The sequence below is a fragment of the Quercus lobata genome, chromosome 5 (genome assembly GCF_001633185.2).
Source record: "Quercus lobata isolate SW786 chromosome 5, ValleyOak3.0 Primary Assembly, whole genome shotgun sequence".
In the NCBI taxonomy this organism is placed as follows: domain Eukaryota; kingdom Viridiplantae; phylum Streptophyta; class Magnoliopsida; order Fagales; family Fagaceae; genus Quercus; species Quercus lobata.
The window spans coordinates 76,505,657-76,528,437 of record NC_044908.1 but is presented as its reverse complement, the minus strand read 5'-3'; the positions used below and the strand labels follow the sequence as shown (position 1 = coordinate 76,528,437).

The window sequence follows — 22,781 nt, the reverse complement described above, 5'->3', positions numbered from 1 at the left end:
ATTAGGTGACAAAGTACCGAAATTTACCAAAAATGACAAAATTGAGTTAAATGCAAAATCATAAACTATTGACCTTAAGGGTTGTCCCAAAACAGACAGGACTTTATTATGACTTTTAAACTAAAAGTTATTAAGGAAAACAAATATTACTATAAATAACAAAAACACTATTTTCGAGACCTTAATGAAGGAATTCTCCTAAATTTTGGCGACATTCATGATCATGAATCTGGATCAGAATGTTGTTTCCTTTCAACATGCCAAATTTCATGCGATTCCGACATTGTCACCCGATGACCCCTACTGGCACACCTTTGATCTTGCATTATAACTTCTTGTGTTCCTGCTGCTTCAGGAAGGCATGTGCTATCTGTTTTACATTATTATCACAAATTATAGATTTACAAGTTTTGTACAAACTTTGACTAACCAAAAAAGAGGCATGTGATGTTGTGATGTGCTAAGCTTTGGTTTCAGCAGTGACGTAAACAGATTCGGACAAATTAATTAATAGATTTGTTTAGCCAAGTTTGTTAGAGCTGATTTTGATTTCTACAAACTGATTGTGATTCTTATATTCAACTCATTCTTAGATAGATTGCTTTAGCCCATTGGGCTCTTTTGTTTGAGAAGGTGGCGAATTATCTCCCTTTCTGGTTTGGAGGTCCAGTGGCAGTGGGCTGATGGATGGGCTAGGTCCATTTGTTTGCTCTGATCTGTAGTTCTTTAATAAAACTTCTTATTATTCCAAAAAAAAAAAAATATATATATATATATATATATATTCTATTTTGATTTCATGACATTTCTTTTTATTTTCTTTTCTTTTTTTCTTTTTTTATAAAAAAAAGTATTATCTCATTTCATTAATATAAAAACATGAACATGAGCATTTCAATTATTCATCGTCTGTAGATATATAGGTTCGTATTAACAAAATCACACCACAAAAATGAGAAATAAAACAGAGAGAGAATCAATTTAATTTGCCACAAAAAATCAAAATTACTAAACAAAATGACAATTCTTATGAGAATCTTAATGAAATTGATAGAAGTCCATATTTCTTTATTTTTTTAAATTAGTATTTTCTATTTTTTTCTTCTAAAAATGAAAAATTCATCATTTTCTTGGGATTGAATTAGGCTAGGAAGATACCGATCCTTTTCCTACGCCATGGCAGCTAGCTGCCAGGACATGGCAAACTAAAATATTGCAGGGCTAGTCAAGTGAATTTGGTTTACCAGTTGCGTGCCTAACCGACGTAACCGCGGATACTGGAAACCACAACGTGACGCTCTCTAAAGGTTTTCCAGAAAACAGATTGTTTATTAGTAATTTTGTCTTGACAAGAACAAGCCTTTAAAAATTTAGGAATTAGTGAATTACCACTTATTTTAAAATTTACATTTTAGAGGAAAAATAAAATAAGAAATGAAAACTTTTTTTTTTCTTTTTTAAAATTTAATTGATTCAACATATAAGGAAAATTAGTCTACACTCTACCAAGAACAAGTTTGGAGGTTAGGTTATGTTGTAAGAAGGTGTTAAGTACACATGCACGCTTAAATTGTTTATCAGTCTCTAAAAAATAATTATTTAATGGACACATTGGTAAATAAAGAAATTTATCACAACTGAGAACTTGAAAAGAAATTTGGATTTAAAAATTTTGGGGCATGACAATACATATAAGAAGTCCACATTCAAATAATAAAAAAATAGTTTATATTGCAAAGTAAGATTTACATTTTATAGTTTATATTGCAGTAGTATTAATGTGAGATCTACATTATATATTAAATAAATGTGTACAACAAAAAAGAAATTTACAATATTATATAATTTTTGCAAATATTTACAATAAAAGATTTATATGTTAGTACCATTTTTTATGAATATAAAATTTACATGTTGTATACATTTACTTCTTTTACGATATAAGATTCATATGTTTGTATAACGTAAACCTATATATATTCGTAAAAAAATGATAAAAATTTAATTTTACCAGGAACCGTGGCCTATTATGTGAGGTTTGTTTATCAAACCTTTTATAGGGAAATTGGCGGTGCGGGAAGAGAAGATGCCGACAGTGGCATCTACGTGATCACATTAATAGATAAAAAAATTTATCACAAATTAAATTTGAAAAGAAATTTGGAATTATAAATTTAGGGAATAACAATTCATATAAGAAGTTCAAATTGTAGTATTTGACGTGTACTTGAATTATTTAAATTAATCGTTTCAAGTGGATTATTGCGACCCCAATTTACAAACCATTATCTTGGACATAACTCAGTTATTGAAGCCCCATTATTAGTTATGCTGGAACTATTGTCATTCTGTACTGATGTGGATGATACAATATTGCTTTGCATAAAACTTGTAGGCTGTGTTGGCGTTGGAATTGGATCCAAATTGCCGTTAAGCATGAGAACAATAGAAGTCATATTTGGTCTGTCACTTACATTTTCTTGAACACATAGAAGCCCAATTTTGATACATTTCAACATTTCAGTTATTGGACCACCTCTCAATGTGGGATCTATAAGATTTGAAGTTGTCTCCTCCCTCCAATTTTTCCATGCCTGTCAAAGCAGTTCATTATGCACGTACAAAATTAAGGAAAACATTCAATTATGTACTTTCCGATTCATGATTTTTTGTTTATAAAAAGGAAATGTTTACTCTATACTTTGTAGTCATACTCACATAGCTTAGAAGATACTCTGAGTTTTCTCCATCATGGAAATGAGTGATTTTTTGTCCACTCAAAACCTCCAAAATTAACACACCAAAACTAAAGACATCTAACTTTATTGAAAACTGTCCAAGCATTGCATACTTGGGTACCATATATTCACTGCATTTCAATATCAACAAATCTATTTTCAATTTAAATGTAATAAATCAATGATTCTGTTTAAAATTTTTATTTCCATGTTTGTTATGGCAATAATATGGTTTTGCCCTAAGAAAAGAAGACTAGTAAAATCTAGTATATAAGACATGCATAAATATTATTTGTCATCAACTATTGTGTTTTACTATACTTACTAAATCCCAACAATTCTATTTGTGTTGCCTTCAGTTTGATCTAATACAAACATTCTTGCCATACCAAAATCTGAAATTTTAGGATTCATTTCTATATCTAAAAGAATATTACTAGGTTTGAGATCACGATGAATAATCCAAAGTCTTGAGTTCTCGTGAAGATATAGAAGTCCTCGAGCAATGCCTTTTATAATTTTGAAATGCTTTTCCCAATTGAAATGTGCACACTTCATTGGATCTTTATATTCAAGAAATTATATTCTTTAGTCATATACCATGAAATTCAAAAGAATTTATTAGAATCACATAATATAAATTGAAGAGAGAATGTAACAATACCAAAAATGTAGTAATCGAGGCTTCTATTAGGCACAAATTCATATATAAGAAGTCTCTCATTCCCTTCAAAGCAAAATCCAAGGAGTCTAACTAAATTTTGGTGTTGAAGCTTGGCCACTAATAGAACCTCTTTCTTAAACTCCAAATCTCCTTGTTGAGAGTTTCTTGATAACCTTTTCACAGCTACCTCTTGTCCATTTAAAAGCTTTCCCTGAAATTATTTGCATAATATGTAAATTAAAAAACTTAAGTCAATCACTTTGATTGAATTTAAAACATTGGTTTAACACAGTTTGAATTTAACATCTTTCCATATCATAATGTTTTCCTACCTTGTAAACTATCCCAAATCCACCTTTCCCAAGTTTATTTGCATCAGAAAAGTTGTTTGTCGCAGCTTTAATAGTGCTAAAGTCGTATTGGAGGGATTCCACACTTTTTATTCCTTCCACAGATTCAAATTAATAGGAAACAAGTTATAAACAATCAAACGATTTAAGTACTTTCTTTAAATAGTATCATTTCTCTTGAGAGTCAAAACTAGGGTAAATGTGTCTCCTATTCAAAATTTCTTTGCCAAATAGAGTACCTATATATATATGGCGGAGCCCATGTAGGAAAACACCTCTCAGATAAGTGGATGACATGCTAGCAATATTGAAACTAATTGATTATAAGTGACTTACTTTCATAATTTTCCTTTGACTTCCTGACTCTAACAAATATACAAATGCCAATGGTAAGCATCATAGCAATAACAGATGGAACAACAATGATGATGGCAGTTCGAGTTTTCTTTCTCTTCATTCCTGAGAAAACCAAAAGCGTCTCGTCAAATATATTTAAACCAAAAAAAAAATCATGTCAATTGTTGAATTCAGTTATTCATCCGTGGGTAGATTGGTCCTACTAAACAAAATAACACCACACAAGAAGTAAAGGGAAAAAGGAGAGAGAGTATTTGTGAAACATATAATTTGATTTGCCACAAAAAGACAAAATCATTACCCAAAATGACAAATCCTATGGGAATATTAGGAAATTGATGAGTTCATATTCAATAAAAAAATTAAGGTGAATAATTTTTATTTTTATTTTTTTTCTAATCTCAATAAGGAAGTTTTGATCTGATACAATAATTGAGGCTATTACCTCGCATAATTGCACTTTTAATGTCAGAAAAAAAAAAAAAAAAAAAAAAAAAAGGTAGTAAGATATATATATATATATATATATATATATTAAAAGTGAACTTTTTTTAGTTATCTTATCGCAGTCGATCTCAGCTCCGGAGCTGCCTACATGAGAATTATCATACCTGTTATAGGAATTGGCAGAGGAGGAGGAGGAGAAGATGCCGAAAATGGCGGCGGCGGTGATGTTGCATAAGCAACGTTAAAAAAAGGGTAGGTCTCAAACCTATAATTACAGCTGGGTGCATAAGTTCTCCCACCTTCCGATCCAACTGGTGGAATATTTCCGTAAATATCTGTTAAACAATCACTGCAGTTTTGCTCGGACAAATCAGGAGTGCACTGCACAAGCACATATAATGTGCCTAAGTCCGGGGTGACTGATGTTCTTACCGCAAACTTGAGAGATTTACCACCTGATGCAGCTTCACTTCTCATGCTTTCAAACAGTGTCTCAAGCACCCTTTTGTACCCATCTTGGTCTGATACGCTGTCAGTGTTCCACATGAACATTGAGGGATTAATTTCCATGATGCCAATATGGAGCGGTCAGAGAAGCGTATCATGCAATAATCGTACCATCCTATTGCCTCCTTCTGATTTGGGCAGAGTTGTGGGAGAAAACTCGAAGCGTTCTTGAGGCAACCAAGACAATCATCTTGCTCAATATCTCTTCTACAAAGACCAATTGCATAAACTTTGTCGGGGTCTTGGCCCTTAGAGTCAGGGTAAAAGCCGTTTTCAACTTGTGTGTTGGAGGAGATGGAAGAGAGGACAAGGCTGAGGTTTGCCTCGTAGGTACTGTTAGTGGTGTAGTTACCCTGAATGTTAAAACATGAATGGTATAGGTACATTTGCTGGGCGGTGGCTTGAGCAATGAGTGTGAACATGGGATACAGGATGGCAAGTAGTGTCGAAGAAATCATTGCCATGTAGTAACATGGATAGATTAATGCCTAGAAGCTTTATCGAGGAGGGCTGAACTAGTTTCTAACAATCAATTTTTGTGTTGTTTCCTAGCTCAAAGCATTGATATGAAGTCAAAAGTAATCTACAAAGTATTAGTATTTGTAAAATTGATATTTTTTTTCATTTTCTTAGGATTAACTAGGCTAGGTAGCTACCGATCATTTTACTATGTCATTGCAGCAGTCATGGCCGCCAGTCAGGACTTGTTAAACTAAAATATTGAAGGTCTGTATATTGATTTGATCAACGATGATGACCCAACTCTGTCTTAGAGATAAAATTATGTTAGGGCATTATTTAATCAACGTAAGTTTTATTTATTTGCTTTGGAATTAGCTTCTTTAAGCTAGTGAATTAAAGGAAGCAATATAACAACTTATGGACCATCATTTTCTAGACGAAATTACACCCAAAATGAACGAGTGTGTCAAGAAACAATAATTTTAGGATGACCCTTTAGTGGTGCCTCACCCTTACAGAAATAATTTTTTATTTTCTCGGTAATCACACACTCACCATATTGTGCTCTGTTCTCGCATTACATCTCTGTCCACACCTACACAGAGGCAAAAAAAGCAGATTTGATCCCTATAAATATGGGATTCTTAAATTATCCTCGTAAATTAAAGGTGAAAATGTACTTTTGGCTCTTACATTTTGGGTCAATTCTCATTTTGTTCTAAAATTGATTTTGCTACTAATGTAGTCCCTAAAAAAAGAAAATTGTTTCTATTTCGGTCCCTATTGTCAACCCACTAACAGAAACCTCCTGCGTGAAAAACGGAGGGGCTTGCTGACATGGCGTTAGCGTGACGCTAATGTGGCCATTAAAAAATTATTTGGCATTTTTTAAGTGCCACATAAGCATTTTAATTTTTTTACCAAAAAAAAAAATGTCAGAAAATTTAAAAAATTTAATTTAATTAAAAAAACTTAAATCTAATTTAAATAAAAATTTTAATTAAAAAAATTTCTTAATGTTATTCATGTTCTTCAACTTGTCCTTCATTTTACAATTTGTTCTTCATACTCTTCCCAAATCAAACTCAGCAACCAAGAACTCAAATCCATCACAAGAACACAAAACCAACAACCCAAGAACTTAAACCCAGGTCACTAAGACATAAATAAAAACAAGAAGAAAAAACCCAAATTCAACACCTCAAAGATCATCAAACCCAGCACCATCGAATCTACTACAAATCAAGACCATCGAATTCTTCATGTTCTTCCTCAAATTCTAACACAATCATTATCGAATTCTTAGCAAATCAAACCCATAAACCCAGTTAACAAACCAACCCAGATTAAGAAACCAATCGCAACAAACCCAAATCAACACAATCAAACCCAAACCAACAAAATCAAACCTAGATCCCACCACCACTAACCGACACAATCAAGCCACCACCACCCTGCCGATCAAAAACATTTCTCCATAACATGAACTTCAGCTTAAAACCCACAAAAATTCCAGAACATGACCACCACTGACTGACAAAATCAAGCCACCACCACCCTACCGATCAAAAGCATTTCTCCATAACATGAACTTTAGCACAAAAACCCAAAAAAATTCCAAAACATGACCACCACTACCACTGAAAAAGTCACTAAACCCACCGATCAATCAACAAACCCACACCAAGACGGTGGCTAAGACCGGCGAGCTCCATTGTGGCCGAGATGGTGGTCGAGACAGAGGCTGAGATCGAGTTCCTTTCTCTTTAAACCACCGCTGATCTCTTCCTCTGGATCTGCTCCAAACTGCCAGCCTCATCTCTCTCTCGCTCTCTCTCTCTCTAAACTCTTTTTTTTTGGTACAGCTCTCTCTAAACTCAAATCATGGTTTAAAATGGTCTGATAATAAATAAATAAATAAAATCGTTTGGTGCTTTTGACTAACTCACTTAAAGAAAAGTAAATACACTTAAAACTAAAATGATCTAAAGATAATTTCTTTATTGAATTTTCTAATTAATTTAATTAGATTAATAAAAAATCGTTTAAAACTAAAAAAGTAAAGTTTTTGTTTGTTTTTGATTTTTTAAAATCAAAATTAAAATTGAGGAAATAAAATTTTTGTTTTAATTTTTCATTAATTAAAATGGTGAGTTGGCATTTAAAAAATGCCAAATAATGTTTTAATGGCCACATCAGCGTCATGTCAGTGCCACGTCAGCAAGCAAACTATTTCGTTTGCCACGTAGGAGGTTTTCATTAGTGGGTTGATGGCAGGGACCAAAAGAGAAATGATTTTCTTTTTTTAGGGACTACATTAGTAGTGAAATCAATTTTGAGATCAAAATGATAATTGACCCAAAATGTAGAGATTAAAAGTGCATTTTCGCCTAAATTAAAATGAGTAATAACTTAATATATTCCCTAGGTCTTTTGAGAGAGAATCTTTGTGGTCATGACATTATCTCCTCAACAGAAAATGTTTATACGTTGAGTAATGCTATGGACATATAAAAATGCACAACTTTATGCCACAACTCGCTATGCTGTAAGTTGTGATTGGTTGAAATGTGTCCCCATATAGCCCACCATCACACATCTACCAATAACAACTCACCACGTAGCAAATTGTGGTATAAAGTTGTGCATTTTTATGTATCCATAGCATTACTTAACGCATAAACATTTTCCATTGAGGAGATGATGTCATGACGACAAAGATTCTCTGTCAAAAGACCTAGGGAATATATTAAGTTATTAACTCAATTTAATTTACGAGGATAATGTAAGAATCCCATATTATAGGGAACAAATCTGCTTTTGTTGCCTCTGTGTATGTAATGCGAGAACAGAGCACAGTATGGTGTGTGTGAGTACCAAGAAAATAAAAAAAAATTATTTCTTTAAGGGTGAGGCACCACTAAATATTTTTTAAGACAATGGATATTGCTTAGATTTTTTTTTTTCCTTATATGTTTGCGTTTTGAAAATATATATGGTCAATCTTAATTAATTTGTTGAGAATTTATAATTAATTTCAAAATTTTCGGAAGTAAAACTATATTTACAATTTACATTCGGAAAAGGATTCAAACGATATAGTTTTCTAGATAATGTCAGGAAAACTATAGACAAAATATAGTCAATATACTGTAGCAGTGAGCGTAATTTATATACAAAATCGCTTATAGCCCCAATGATAAGAGATCTAGGATTCAATCTCCGCCTACACAAAAAATTGATTGATGTCTTGGTCTGATGATAAAAAACAATCATCAGGAGCGGACGTCATAGGTTGAAACTCTCTAAAAAAAAAAAACATTACCTAGGATATAATTCAGTTATTGAAACCTCGTACTTGGTTCCGCTGGAACTGTTGTCCTGTTGTATTAAAGTGGTTGATATATCATTGCTGAGCATAAAATTTGCTGGCTGTGTAGGTACAGGAAGAGTATTACAATTGCCACTAAGCATGAAAACAACTGAAGTCATGTCTGGTCTTTCAGCTACATTTTCTTGAACACATAACAGTCCAATGTTGATACATCTCATCGTTTCAGTTATTGGACAGTCTTTTAACATGGGATCTATGATATTTGAAGCTGTACCCTCCCTCCAAACTTTCCATGCCTGTAGAAATATCAACGTGCACATAGCATGTTAATGAAAAAATTGTTTTACTTTCCATCTTAACTTTTATTTTATTTTTTCAAAAGGAAAAGGGATATGTATACTTTGACATTCATACTCACATAGCTTAGAAGGTATTCATTGTTTTCTTCGTTATGAAAACGAGTAATTTTCTGGCCAGTCAAAATCTCTAACATTAGCACACCAAAACTAAAAACGTCTGATTTGACTGAAAACTGTCCAAACATTGCATACTCTGGAGCCATATATCCACTACATATCAAAATAATAAATCAAAAATCAATTTGAATGGTAGTAAAACTCTTAATGATTATTTATGAGTTTTTATTTTTTATTTCTTTCTTTGTTATGGCTTATTTTGGTGTCATTCCGACACAAGTAGCCTATTGAAATCATTTTTAAAAATCATGCACAATTCTAGTCATTAGCTCTAAAAACTGTCATGATACTTACTAGGTCCCCACAATTCTATTTGTATTGCCTTCAGTTTGATCCAATACAAACATCCTTGCCATGCCAAAGTCTGAAACTTTAGGGTTCATTTCTGCATCTAATAGAATGTTGCCAGCTTTGAGGTCACGATGGATAATTCGAAGTCGAGAATCTTCATGAAGGTATAGAAGTCCTCGAGCAATGCCTTTTATGATTTTGTAGCGTCTTTCCCAATCTAAATGTGCACGCTTCATTGGATCTGCATATTCATTAAATTCTATTATGCAAGAAATATTTTTAAATTTACTCTTGGGAATGAAGAAAAAGACTTAAAATCCAAATGCAATCATTTTTATTACAATATACAAGAACAAAAAAAAGTAGAAATGCAATTGTACCAAATATGTAGCGATCCAAGCTTCTATTAGGCACAAACTCGTAGATAAGAAGCCTTTCATCTCCTTCTAAGCAGAATCCAAGGAGCCTAACTAAATTTCGATGTTGGAGTTTTGCCACTAACATGACCTCATTTTTAAATTGTAGATCTCCTTGTCTAGACATCTTTGATAGCCTTTTCACAGCTATCTCTCGTCCATTGGAAAGCTTACCCTGAATATATGTGAGAGCAATACATAAATAAAACAATCAAAATCAACTTCAAAAAAATTTAAAAAAATAGTTTTGCAAGTTTAAGCGGATTATTAAAAATTCTTTTGATACCCTGAGGGTTTCCTACCTTATAAACTGTCCCAAATCCACCTTTCCCAAGTTTGAATGCGTCGGAAAAGTTGTCTGTGGCATCTCTGATTGTGCTGAAATCAATTTGTAAGGATTCCACACTTGCTATTTCATCCCCAGCTTCATAAGAGGAAGAAGACGATATATCGTACGCTGTAGTGGGTGAAAGGTTACTTACGGAAAAGGGCTAATCATAATCTTTGCAGCAAAGCTCACAATCTTGTTTTACAAAGTTATTCGAAATTATTAACCAAGAGTTCATTCAAAAACAAAGCTATGATTTCTAGTTTTTTCTTGAAATATAATAAAAATCGTTTGTCCCATTAAGTGTTCCTCTTCATATTTTTCCCTTCGCAACCTTCATAAGTCGTCCCTTTTTTTATAGAAGTGAGACAGGATTTTAGGATACAAATGTGAGACAGGATTTTAACAACTCAAAACCATACATAGCTAAGTGATTTTCCTCTCTTAAAGATTCAAAATTAAAGACATTTGCCGTTTTTATTATGAACAACTATTCCAACTTTGCATGAGAATATTCTTAAAAGTAGACCTTATGCATGTATATCTCACCATAGAAAGTTTGTTCCACAAGAAATAATTTTTCAAATACGTAAGAATGTATATCTTCCCATTCCCTCATGCCAAATTTATGGGGCATGGGATCAACTGTTGCTCACAAATTTGCCTAGTACTCAAAAAATTCATGCAATCCTATGCTTCACATTTTAAAGCTGTTTGATAATATAAAAGAATAGCTTTCAAATTACAAGCAATAATTGAACTTACTTTCAACTTTATCCCTTGGCATCCTCACTTTCAAAATGATGCAAATACTTATGACAATTATCATAGTAATTATAACCGTCGGAACAATAATGATGATGACAGTTCGAGTTGTACTTCTCTGCTTTCCTGCAAAAACCAAAAGCATGTTATTAATTTGAGACGTCTATTTTCTGAATTTGAGGCATCCATATAGAGTGGGAGGAATTGTCCATTTATCATCGTTGACACACAAATCACAACTTATTACCACATACTAATGAAGTAATTCCAGAGGAAAATAACAATCCTTTAACATATACTTTCGATAATTGGATCTACTGAAGAAAAATTATAGAACAAAGCGAAGAATTGATATGCAAAACTTAATATATTAAGAAATAATCCATAGAAAGAAAGAAAAAAGAAACAACATACACTGCAACATAACCTTTGGATTGCCAGCAAAAAAGAAACTTTTATAAATAAATATAGCAATCTAACCTTTTCCTCAATTTTATAGACAAACTTTTCCTCAATATAGCAATCTAAAAGTGTGTTCAATGCAATCTTATTTAGAATTTTACATGATATGATAGATCCCTAAAATAAAATTTAAATCGTAAAATTTACTTTCTCCATTTCAAAACATTTGTATTCCTTGTAAGAACATGTACCCTAAGAGCAAGAAATAAAGATTTTCCCATTCAATGAAAAAGAAGAATTTATTCCCTCCTATAAGAGGAGACTCATGATAGGACCTACATCTCCCGTGGGAGAAGGGAGAACTTCTCTAATAAGAACGAATAATTTTTTTAGGAAAGTGAAGTATTCAGAGGATTATCTTACCTTCCGGTGATGATGCATCGGCTGTGAGGTCAAAGAAAGCGTTGGTACCATACCTAAAATTACAGCTGGGTGTGTAATATCTCCCACCTTCCTTTCCAAGACAGCATTGTGGAATTTGTCCAGAAATATTTTTCAAGCATGCAATGCAATCCGTCTCAACCAAATCGGGAGTGCATTGCGCATGGGCATATATTGTGGTGTTGGATGAGTCTGGTGCGACTAAGGTTCTTGTAGCACACTTGTAAGAATTACCTGAGGCAGCTTCACTTATCATCCCATCTAACAAGTTCTTTATCACCTTGCTGTACCCATCTACATTCGATACATTCTGAGTACTGTTGTTCCATTGCGAGAAAGCAGGTTGATTTTCCAGGATACATAATAAAGGTCGATTGGAGTACCTTAACATGCAATTGTCGTACCATACTATTGCTTCTTTCTGATTGGGACAAAGCTGTTTGAGAGCAATTCTTGAGTCATTGAGACAATTACGGCAGAGGTCTTCCTTAATATCTCCTCTACAGAGTCCAATGGCATAAACTCTGTCAGAGACTAGGCCGTAAGAGTAAGGGTAAAAGCCATCTTTAATATTGGTTTCGTTGGTGGAGAAGACCAAGTCTGAGAGGGTTTGATCGAGGTTTGCCTCGTAGAGGCTTCTAGTGCTGTAATTACCCTGATCGTATAAACAGAAGTGGGAGACGCTTGACTGTGCATTAGCTTGAGAAATGAGCACGAACACTGTAGAAAGGAAAAAAAGTAGTGGTGATGAAATCAAAGCCATGTTTTGGGCAAAATGATTGTTGAAATATGAAGAATTGAAGGTTTATGGAGAAGATAACATAGTTTGATGTAAATGTAATCAATTTTGTCTGCCGTGTTGAAAATCATAGAAAGTTGTCGATCAGGAAAAATCTTTGTTGAATTTTAAGCACATGTCGTTTTCTATGTTGGAACTGAGCTAGGAAACTACCAATAATTTTCCTAAGAAAAGAATTTTCCTTCCTATATACATATGACACGTTCCTATTCGGCAGGTAAGTAAAAACGAGTGGTCAAATGAATTTGGTTAAGACAAAAATAAAAATGCATAGTAGGCGAATATGTCATCGCACACTTTATGCTCCATCCATGTTGCATGGTCTAATATATGCCACGTGTACTTTCCAGCGCCTCACTTTGACACACATTTCTTTTTTTTCCAGTTTCCATTCCTAGTTTCCCATTTGTAAAATAATAAAAAATTGTCCCATCACATATGAAACGAAAACAAGGACTCGGAAACAAGGACTCGGAACTCAAACCCACCCCCACCTTCTACCTCCAAAGTTGGTTTATTGAGAACCAGAATATTCTTTGTTTAATTTGAAAAATTACTTGAGGCAATTTTATTTTATTTTATTTTTTCTTTTCAGTGAAATTAAGGTTATAAGGTTTAGGTGGAGAAGAAGGAGGCTAGATAATAGAGAATGTCTTAATAGTTGTATTTATTGTTGTTATGCCTATTTTCAAGACTTTCTCCTTCATTTTTAACTATTTTCCTGCTTATTAATTTCTTATTTTATAATTACACTTCCTCCAAAAAAAAATTTTGTGTTTTTACATTTTTATCTCTCCACTATTTAATACCTTAAGGTTACAATACCTCTATTCATTCATCTTTCTTTTATTGTGACTTTTCTTCTTGAAAAAGTTTGTTCTCCAAATTAGTTTGGATGGAAACCTTCAAACTCAGTCAATATTTTTTTATTAAATATGAATTTTGAAAATCTAACTATTGAATTATATGTTCTTATTATGTCCTTCATATTTACAAAATTTCAAGAAAATCGAAAATCAAAAATCAAAAGCTATGTTATCAATTAAATGTTTAAATTTCAAGTTTTTGTAATATAAAATTATACATAAAAAATAAATTTAATAATTGAATAGTAAATAATATCCAAATTTGAACGAAAATCGACATCTGTATTATAAAAACATAAAAAACATGCAATCAAACTCTTAGATTTTCAAAATTCACACCTAACAAAAAGATATAAAATGAATTTGAAGAGTTTCTCTCCAAATTAGTTTCGAGAGAAACCCTTGTTCCTTCTTCTCTCTATTTTATTTATTGTAAAAAAAATTGTTATTATCTCTTCCATTCAATCCATATTTTTTCACACAAAAGATAAATACTCTCTCTCTCTCTCTCTCTCTCTCTCTCTCTCTCTCTCTCTCTCTCTCTCTCTCTCTCTCTCTCTCTCTCTCTCTCTCTCTCTCTCTCTCTCTCTCTCTCTCTCTCTGGGGATTTTTAATTCTTCATTGCATCTTTGCTTAGGTTGATGAATTTTTGTGTTGAACTTTTGCTTTATGGGATTGATTCTATTTGCTTGTGATTTAATTTATTATCCTTTTTTTTTCCTTTGATTGATAGATGTTATCCTATTTCATTATGTAGCATATAATAATATAATGTTAATCTATTGTGTAGCATGACTAAATTAATCTGGTGTTTACAACTATACATATTCTTTTGAGTATTCTCTTAAATAGTCGCATATAATAATATAATTTTAATCTATTGTGTAGCATGACTAAATTAATCTAGTGTTTACAACTATACATATTCTTTTGAGTATTCTCTTAAATAGTCATTTTCTTTTATATAATGTTATTTCTCCCAAATTCTATGTCAATCTTATATTTATTGGGAATTGTTTTACAAAGTTAAAGAACTGTAACATGTCAAACGTCTTAGAAGGTAGCATCCCTTTGACCTTAGGTAATTTTTCTATTGAAATTTGGGCCTTTACAATAACTATTCTCAAGAACAATTCAACAAAGTTTGACTAAAAATGGCAGCTCATACTCATTGGCCTATTTAAATATATCAAACAATAAATTGCGTACAACTTAGGTTGCATTTTTTTTTTTTTTTTTTTTGAATGAAAAGCCTTTACGTAAAATATTTAAAAACCTTTAGCATGTTTGGGTGGATATGAAAATCTGGTCAAACTAAAATGAACTTTTAGTTGACTGTAAAATAGGGCAGAGTAGGATGTAAAATGAAATACAATTTCAATTTTCAACAATTAATCTTCAACCCAAGCTCACACTTACATTCATTTGAACACCCAAATGAGAGAGAGAGAGAGAGAGCACTTGAACCTAGGTCTGAGAGATCATCACTGCCATAGCCTCTAGATTGTTGCCACCACCTTTAGATCGAACCACACTAACCCACCCATGACCAATCTTGCTGTCTATGTCTAAAGTTCATCGATGTTGGCTTTGCATCTCGATCTTGTCTCCACCACCTCTAGATTGAACTATTAATACCCATGACCAATCTCTCTCTCTTTCTCTCTCTCTCTCTCTCTCTCTTGATGAATATTTGCATCTCGATCTTGATGAATATTTTTGTTTTTTTTTTTTTGTTTTTTGTTTTTGTTTCTTTGGGTTTATATATTGAGATTTTCTATTATAATATATATTTAGAAACTGGGAAACTGTGAGAAACTAGTATAAAACGTGTTTTCTAACACAACCAAACACCTAAAATTATTTTCCAAAATAGTTTATGGAATGCAATCAAATACCTGAAAATATTTTCTTTTCCGAAATATATTTTCACTTGAAAATATTTTACATTCGGAAAACATTTTATCTCAAGCCAAACATAGGTTTAGTGGCAATCACTTTGAAGGAATCATCTTACCCCCAATATTAAACAATCACTCCTTGGTAATCCTAGATGATAGATACAATTACTTGTCTAGAAATATTCCAGGGTGGTTGTACAATCCTCCTAGCTTCGTAGGAGTTCTTCTAAGAGGAAATCACTTTCATACGTGCTATGTTGTATTAAGAAAAACATAAAGAAAATCTTTACTAAATTATCAATGCATTCGATAGTCCAAAACATATAAAAGAAAAAAAAATGATAATATATGGAAAAAATAATGAATAAGAAGTAGTTCTTTAAACCCAAGATTAAAAAAAAAAAAGGTACAAAAAAATATATTTACTAATAATTTCAAAAATCATTAAATTTATTATTCTTTATGAATTTTTGGATATAAAAATTAAATTAAAGTAATGTGTATATTTGTTAATTTTTTTATTTAAATAATTAATCCTTAAATTTAGCATTTTGTTTTTAATGTATATACATATGTTTAAGTTATCTTTAAAATATGTATATTGTAAAAACTTTGGAGTCAAATACTCAGTCCATCATTGATTGGAATTTGATGATATCATCGTTAATAGAAGTAATGAAATACATAATGTTGATTTTGATTGTTGATTTCTTGCCAATGTGCTTCGAGGAAAAAAAGTACCCCATATATCTTAGCCCTAAAAATGATTAAAATATAATTAGAAATTTTACTCATTAGTAATTGGATGCAAGTTTTAAAATCAGAGTAAGGAGGTAAAATGTTCATTCTATGCTTAGAATGTATATAACAAAATGTTCAAAAAGTTGTGGACACCCATATTATAAAAAAAAAAAAAAAAAAAAAAAAAAAAGTTGATATTGAGAGTCCACTTTGACAACTTAGCACAAAGGAAATGGTCATAATTTGTAAATGATAATTATATATTTCCAAGTTCGTTAAAGCTTAATTTTTTTTGAAAGTAGGTCAACTATCAATATTTTACACAAAAGAGTGTCACCTAACAATATTTTCCTGGTTTATGTAAATTATTAATTGTTGAATTTAGTGTTTTGAATGTAAATTAGTAATTTTTAAATTATATGTTTATGTTAATGTTTATAAGGCAAGCATCAAGTTGAAACTGGTTAGAGCATTAGCATCAGGAGATGCTAATGCCATATCTAAGAGCATTTTAGCATGAATGCACCAAATGACCACTGCATCAAGAAATGTCAAAAGGGAGTATTGCAAAAATATTTAGAATTATGCTACAGTACAATTCTAAAGGTAGAATTATACTGTAGCAAAATTCTAAAACTTATAATATTTGTTTATTCCCCATTTTCTGACTCACTCACTCTCTCTCTCTCTCTCTCTCTTTCTCTCTCTCCACAACGGCGTCTCTCTCTCATCACATCTCTCTCTCACGGTGGGCTATTCTGGCGTGGGTTGTGGGTCCGGCGTGGAGGTAAGACTGGGGAAGTCGAGATCGACATGGTATGGTGGCGATTTCTAGGTTTATTGGGTCCAGATCGGCGTGGTATGATCGGCGGTGTGGTATGATCAGCGATTTCTGGGTTTTTGGGTCCAGATCGGCAGGTTTTATTGAAGCCGAGTTGTGAAATTTAGATTTTTTGTTTGTGGGTTTTGTTGATTGATGCGTTTTTGGTTGATCTATGAAGTTTTGTTTGTGGGTTTTTTGGGTCCAGATCGGCAGCGTGTATGTGCGTTTTGTTTATGGGTTTTTTGGGTCCAGACCGACGGCGTGTATATGCGTTTTGTTTGTGCATTTTTTGGGTCCAGATTGGTGGATTTGTTTTATTGTTGGATTTTATTTCACCACCTCGTTGAAAATGAAGGCTCCGGCAGAAGTTGCAGATAGAATAGAGCTAAAAATTAGAGAGAGGAGAGAGATGGAGAAAAAAGATATAATTTTAGGATATTATTTTATTACATAGATATATTATTTTAATAAGTAGAATAGGGAAATAAAAGTTTGGGATGCTGGAAGTATTGTAAAATAGTATGGTAAAATGATAAAGTGGTTTTTTGAAATGGTAAAATAGAGTAGAATTGGAATTATGGGATGCTGATGCTCTTAAAAAAAAAAAAAAAAAAAAAAAATTATCAAATAAGTAAATGGTGACTTATACTGTCTTGTACTTGCCTCGAAACTATTACATACAAAGATACGTTCATAAATGAAAATTTGGAAAAACATTATATAAGGTTAGCAAGGTTTGAATGGAATGTGAAAACTTACCCTGGTAAATTGAAAAAAAAAAATATATATATATATATATATATATGAAATATTAATTGTGTTATACAATTTGCTGAACATTGTAGGTTTTGTAAGATTCCAATTACAATAAATTCGAAATTATATCCGACTGGGTATAGACCTTCAACAGAAACAGAGCACTTTTTTTTAATGAAGAATCAACTCATGCTTGAGGTGTTTTTATGATCAGTTGAAAAATGTGAATGATAATACAACATAAAGACTATCATTTTCATTTTATATGAAGAAGTGACATTCTACAAGAAAAAATTATACACACACACACACATATATATATATATATATGTACAAACATGTAATAGTGATTATGTAGCTATTTACTATTTGATAATCAATACACACATTGTAGCTGTATTAACACGAAAATTTAACACCACCGCACACCCTTGGTGCGGTGGTCACTCTACAAGTATAAGTGTTTGTGGGATGTGGGGGGCAAGGACCGGGGTTCAAGTCTCCAGGAGGGAGTTTCACACACATATACACTTAGATTAGGGTAGAGTAGAATTCTATCTTGTAAAAAAAAATAATAAAAAAAACATGAAAATTTAACATTCATCAATCTAAACTAAAATAGATAGAAAAAATATATAAAGATAAAATAAAATTAGTTTTAATTGATAAGCAAGTGTGACCACAAAAACTAGTTGACAAAATAGCATTGAAAAAAAACTTTAATATCATTTTTAAGACTTAATAAATTTGTTCTTCTTTATGAATTTTTTATTAAAACCAATTAAATTTAAGCCACTAAGGTGTGTCTATATATATATATATATATATATATATATATATATAATTTACTTGTTTTTTAATTATGTAAATTAGTAATTTTTGAATTACGTGTATTCTTTCGTGAATGCATATTAGTAATGGTTAAATTATATGTTTACATTTATGTTTATATGTATGAGTATGTTTATATTTTATAACATGAAATTTACCCTTTAGAGTCAAATCATCACTTTGTCAATGATTGAAAGTTCTTAAAGCATGCCCGTTTACATATTGTTGTAATGTGTGTTTATGAATGATAGGAGTAATAAGGAGAAAAAAATTGAGAAATAATAAATAGAATAAAAATTTAAATGGAATTATATATAAAATATTGATTTTTATATAGGTATATTTACAAGTGAGTTGGTTAAAATAAAATAAAGAAAAATGAGATTTAAAAAAAAAAAAATTACTCAAATTGTATTGAGGCTAATATTAATGCTCCAAGTTAAAACACATGGCTAGAATTTTATAATATAGTATTTATTTGAACTTTGTTGTGAATCAGCCCAAACCCAATATTAAGCCTATATGATTAATAAAAATCTAAGACCCTAAATTTAATGCAAGTTATGGATTGAAGATCATCGCCAAGGTTCCATCCAAAGTGGAAGTCCACATTACAATTCACGAGTTTTTTTTTTTTTTTTTTTTTTTTTTAAATTCTATTTCATTTATTCAATTTTAACTTTTAGTTATTAACTTTTGTCCAAATCCATTCGTGAGTTTTTATTGGAGACTTACATCACTTTTATATCTATCAATAATAACTTATCATCTTGGTAGTTGCATTTTTTTTTTTTTTTTTGGTAATAGTAGATTTATTGTTTCAATATACTAGGAGAAATATATATGTCGTATAGTATTACATTGGATGTATTGAATAATATGATCAATGTCAATTAAACTAAAGTAAGGACAATTTTATTTTTTAAGAAACACCCACACACAAGAGGGAGAAAATGAGGTTCTAACATAAAGAGACATGACTTACTCTACTCAAAAGCGTTGATAAAATGTTAGGTTGTCTTTAGGTCTAAGTTTAAGGCCCATATTAGAAAAATGCTCCACCCACATTATAAATGTTCCAAAATTTTAAGATAGTAATTGGTTTATAAATAAAAAAATATTGCATAATTTTTCAATCTCAAAAATTACCCCAAAATATTATATCAATGGAAACCCAATCCAATTGAAATCCTAATCTATTTGGAATAAAACAAAAACAAATTTGTTGTCAATTTGCTAAATAATCAATGACAATTAATTTCCTATAATGGCTTTAGGCTTTAATTTTTGTAAACCAATATCTTACACAGCAAAATGTGAATATTAACCATCTAATCTCTCACATGACTATACACCAAACAATCTATATCTCTCTCTCAATGTTAAAATGAAAATTAAAAATTAGATTACACTTAACCATGCATTGTCATATTTAAGATTCTTATATATATAAATTTGTGGTTAGTTTTTCTCTATGTTGAGTTGGTCAAATCTCTTCCAATCCATTATTTATTGGTTTAAAATATTTTCTTCTTCATGATATTTTTTCATAATTATATTTCAAGTTTCATTTATAAAGGCACTAAACTCAAAACTTCTTTACTTTTTACCTGTATTTTTCTTTTGAGATTCAATGTCTGCAGTTTTTAGATTTTTTATTGTGATTGAAAAAAAATAATGAATATTTTTGGCCAAAAAAGAAAGAAAAAATCAAATCATTTATTTTTATATAGGTGTATTTCTTTATTTTCAAATCACCTCTTTTTTTAAAATCTCATTTTTCTTTATTTTATTTTAACCAACTCACTTCTAAATACACCTATATAAAAATCAATATTTTATATATAATTCCATTTAAATTTTTATTCTTTTATTATTTGTCATCTCTCTCTCTCTCTCTCTCTCTCTCTCTCTCTTCTCTCTCTCTCTCTCTCTCTCTCTCTCTCTCTCTCTCTCTCTCTCTCTCTCTCTCTCATAAACACACATTACAACAATGTGTAGACAGGCATGCTTTAAGAAATTTCAATCATTGACAAAGTGATGATTTGACTCTAAAGGGTAAATTTCACGTTATAAAATATAAACATACACATACATATAAACATATAATTTAACCATTACTAATATGCATTCATGAAAGAATACAAGTAATTCAAAAATTACTAATTTACATAAATTAAAAATGACAAATCATTTATATTTCTTTATTGTACGTTAAATTTTTCATCCAGAGGATGTATACTAAATCCACTACAGAAAAATTATATTAAAATCTTATAATTAATGTTTTAAAAACTGGTACAGTGGAAGAACCAGAAAAGGAGCTAATTACCTATTTTCTAGTCGGACCAAGGTCCAATCGATGGTCGAATCGGTGATGTCATAAATAATTTAATTATTATTTATTTAAATTATATAAATAATTAATAAATTTTTAATATACTAAAACTAACTATCCAATAGTAATAAATATGTTTCCTTAAAAAAAAAATACAAGTATATAACATCTTTCTAAAGAATTTAACATAATAATATTACAAAACAATCATTCCTTAACGTAATAAACTTTCAACAAAACCAAATAAATAAATTCATCAGTTGTTACATTTACATCCAAATGGCAAATAGCAAATAAATTCATTACATCCATATAGCAAATAAGTTTTAAAGTTTCAAACAAACAACTACTAAGTTTAAAGGTTCATTTGATAACATAAGACTCATTTGTCATGAAGAAAATTGAAATCAATATCATCATGTGAACCAATGCTCCACCACTAGCATGAATGGAGAATCTGAGATGAAGCCGAAAAAAAAAATGATCAAATGAATGAAAGAGAATCAAGTAATCAAAATCAAAAGAAAAGAATCAACACCTAATGAAGCCGAGAAGTAGAGAGCAAATCACAGAGGGCGAGACTAAGACCGAGATTCCATGAGGGTGAGAAGGGAAAAAAATAAAAATAAAAAACCAGAAGCAAAGGCAGATTTGAAGTTCAGATGCCGTGAGGGTGAGAAGGAAATTTTTTTTTTTTTTTTGGAGAGATTCAAAGACCATGAGGCGTGAGCTTGAGTTGAGTGAGGTGAGAGAGGCGTGCGTGACTGCATGAGAGTGAGGCATAGAGTTTGAGATGAAGTGTGAGATTGAGAGTGTTTTGGACTTTAGGGCTAGTTTTTAGGTTTTGCCCAAAACGACGTAGTTTTAGGCTGGGAAAAAGTCAAAAAACCACAACCGGTCATTAACCAATTCAACCATGCTAGTTCCCTGTTCTCTAGTTGAACCGATCGGTTTTCGAATTTTCCCGGTTTTTAAGTCATTTTCGGTTTTTACTCATAAACAAACCAAATTGAAAGCCAGTTCCTTGTTGAACCTGTCGGACGAGCTGGTCCAGTCCAGTTTTTAAAACCATGCTTATAACGCTAGCCATAAGGCATTATGATGTGCATTGATAATAACTTAATTTTGCATATTTATATCATTGTTAGAAAGCATTATCATATTTATTTTGAATTAATTCATGCATTTTATATTTGGTTTTGGAATAATGTTGAATAATCAATTTTGTGCTTAATTGAATCTTATTGCATGAATTTGTTTTTCGTAGGAGAATTTTCCTTCCTATAGACATATGACACGTTCCTATTTGGCAGGTAAGTAAAAACAAGTGGTCAAATGAATTTGGTTAAGACAAAAATAAAAATGCATAGTAGGCGAATATGTAATCGCACACTTTACGCGCCTTCCATGTTGCATGGTCTAATATATGCCGTGTATTTTCCAGCGCCTCACTTTTGACACACATTCCTTCTTTTCTTTTCTTTTTCTTTTTTTTTTTTTTTCAGTTTCCATTCCTAGTTTCTCATTTGTAAAATAATAAAAAATTGTCCCATCACAGTTTCCATTCCTAGTTTCTCATTTGTAAAATAATAAAAAATTGTCCCATCACATATGAAATGAAACCAAGGACTCGGAACACAAACCCACCCCCACCTTCTACATCCAAAGTTGGTTTATTGAGAACCAAAATATTCTTTGTTGACTTTGAAAATTTACTTGAGGCAATTTTATTTTATTTTATATTTTCT

The 22,781-nt window shown here is 31.3% G+C and overlaps 1 protein-coding gene and 1 pseudogene across 1 annotated transcript; both read right to left on the bottom strand.

Annotated features, from left to right (window-relative positions):
- Positions 1-2,285: 2,285 nt before the first annotated feature.
- On the bottom strand, positions 2,286-5,754 carry LOC115991155 (annotated as a pseudogene).
- A 2,991-nt stretch (positions 5,755-8,745) lies between these two features.
- Positions 8,746-12,810, bottom strand: LOC115992817 (putative receptor-like protein kinase At4g00960). Its single transcript, XM_031117059.1, has 7 exons — positions 11,961-12,810; positions 11,136-11,261; positions 10,345-10,499; positions 10,007-10,217; positions 9,630-9,867; positions 9,278-9,428; positions 8,746-9,155 (listed from the first exon to the last, which is right to left on the bottom strand). The coding sequence occupies exons 1-7, from the start codon at positions 12,739-12,741 to the stop codon at positions 8,847-8,849; spliced, it is 1,971 nt and encodes a 656-aa protein (XP_030972919.1). The 5' UTR covers positions 12,742-12,810; the 3' UTR covers positions 8,746-8,846.
- Positions 12,811-22,781: the final 9,971 nt, after the last annotated feature.

Coding starts and splice junctions, on each gene's coding strand:
- LOC115992817 (XM_031117059.1), bottom strand. CDS start 12,741: ATGGCTTTGATTTCATCACCACTACTTTTTTTCCTTTCTACAGTGTTC. Junction 11,262..11,960: donor CGATGCATCATCACCGGAAG/GTAAGATAATCC, acceptor TGGTTTTTGCAG/GAAAGCAGAGAAGTACAACT. Junction 10,500..11,135: donor GCCAAGGGATAAAGTTGAAA/GTAAGTTCAATT, acceptor CACCCACTACAG/CGTACGATATATCGTCTTCT.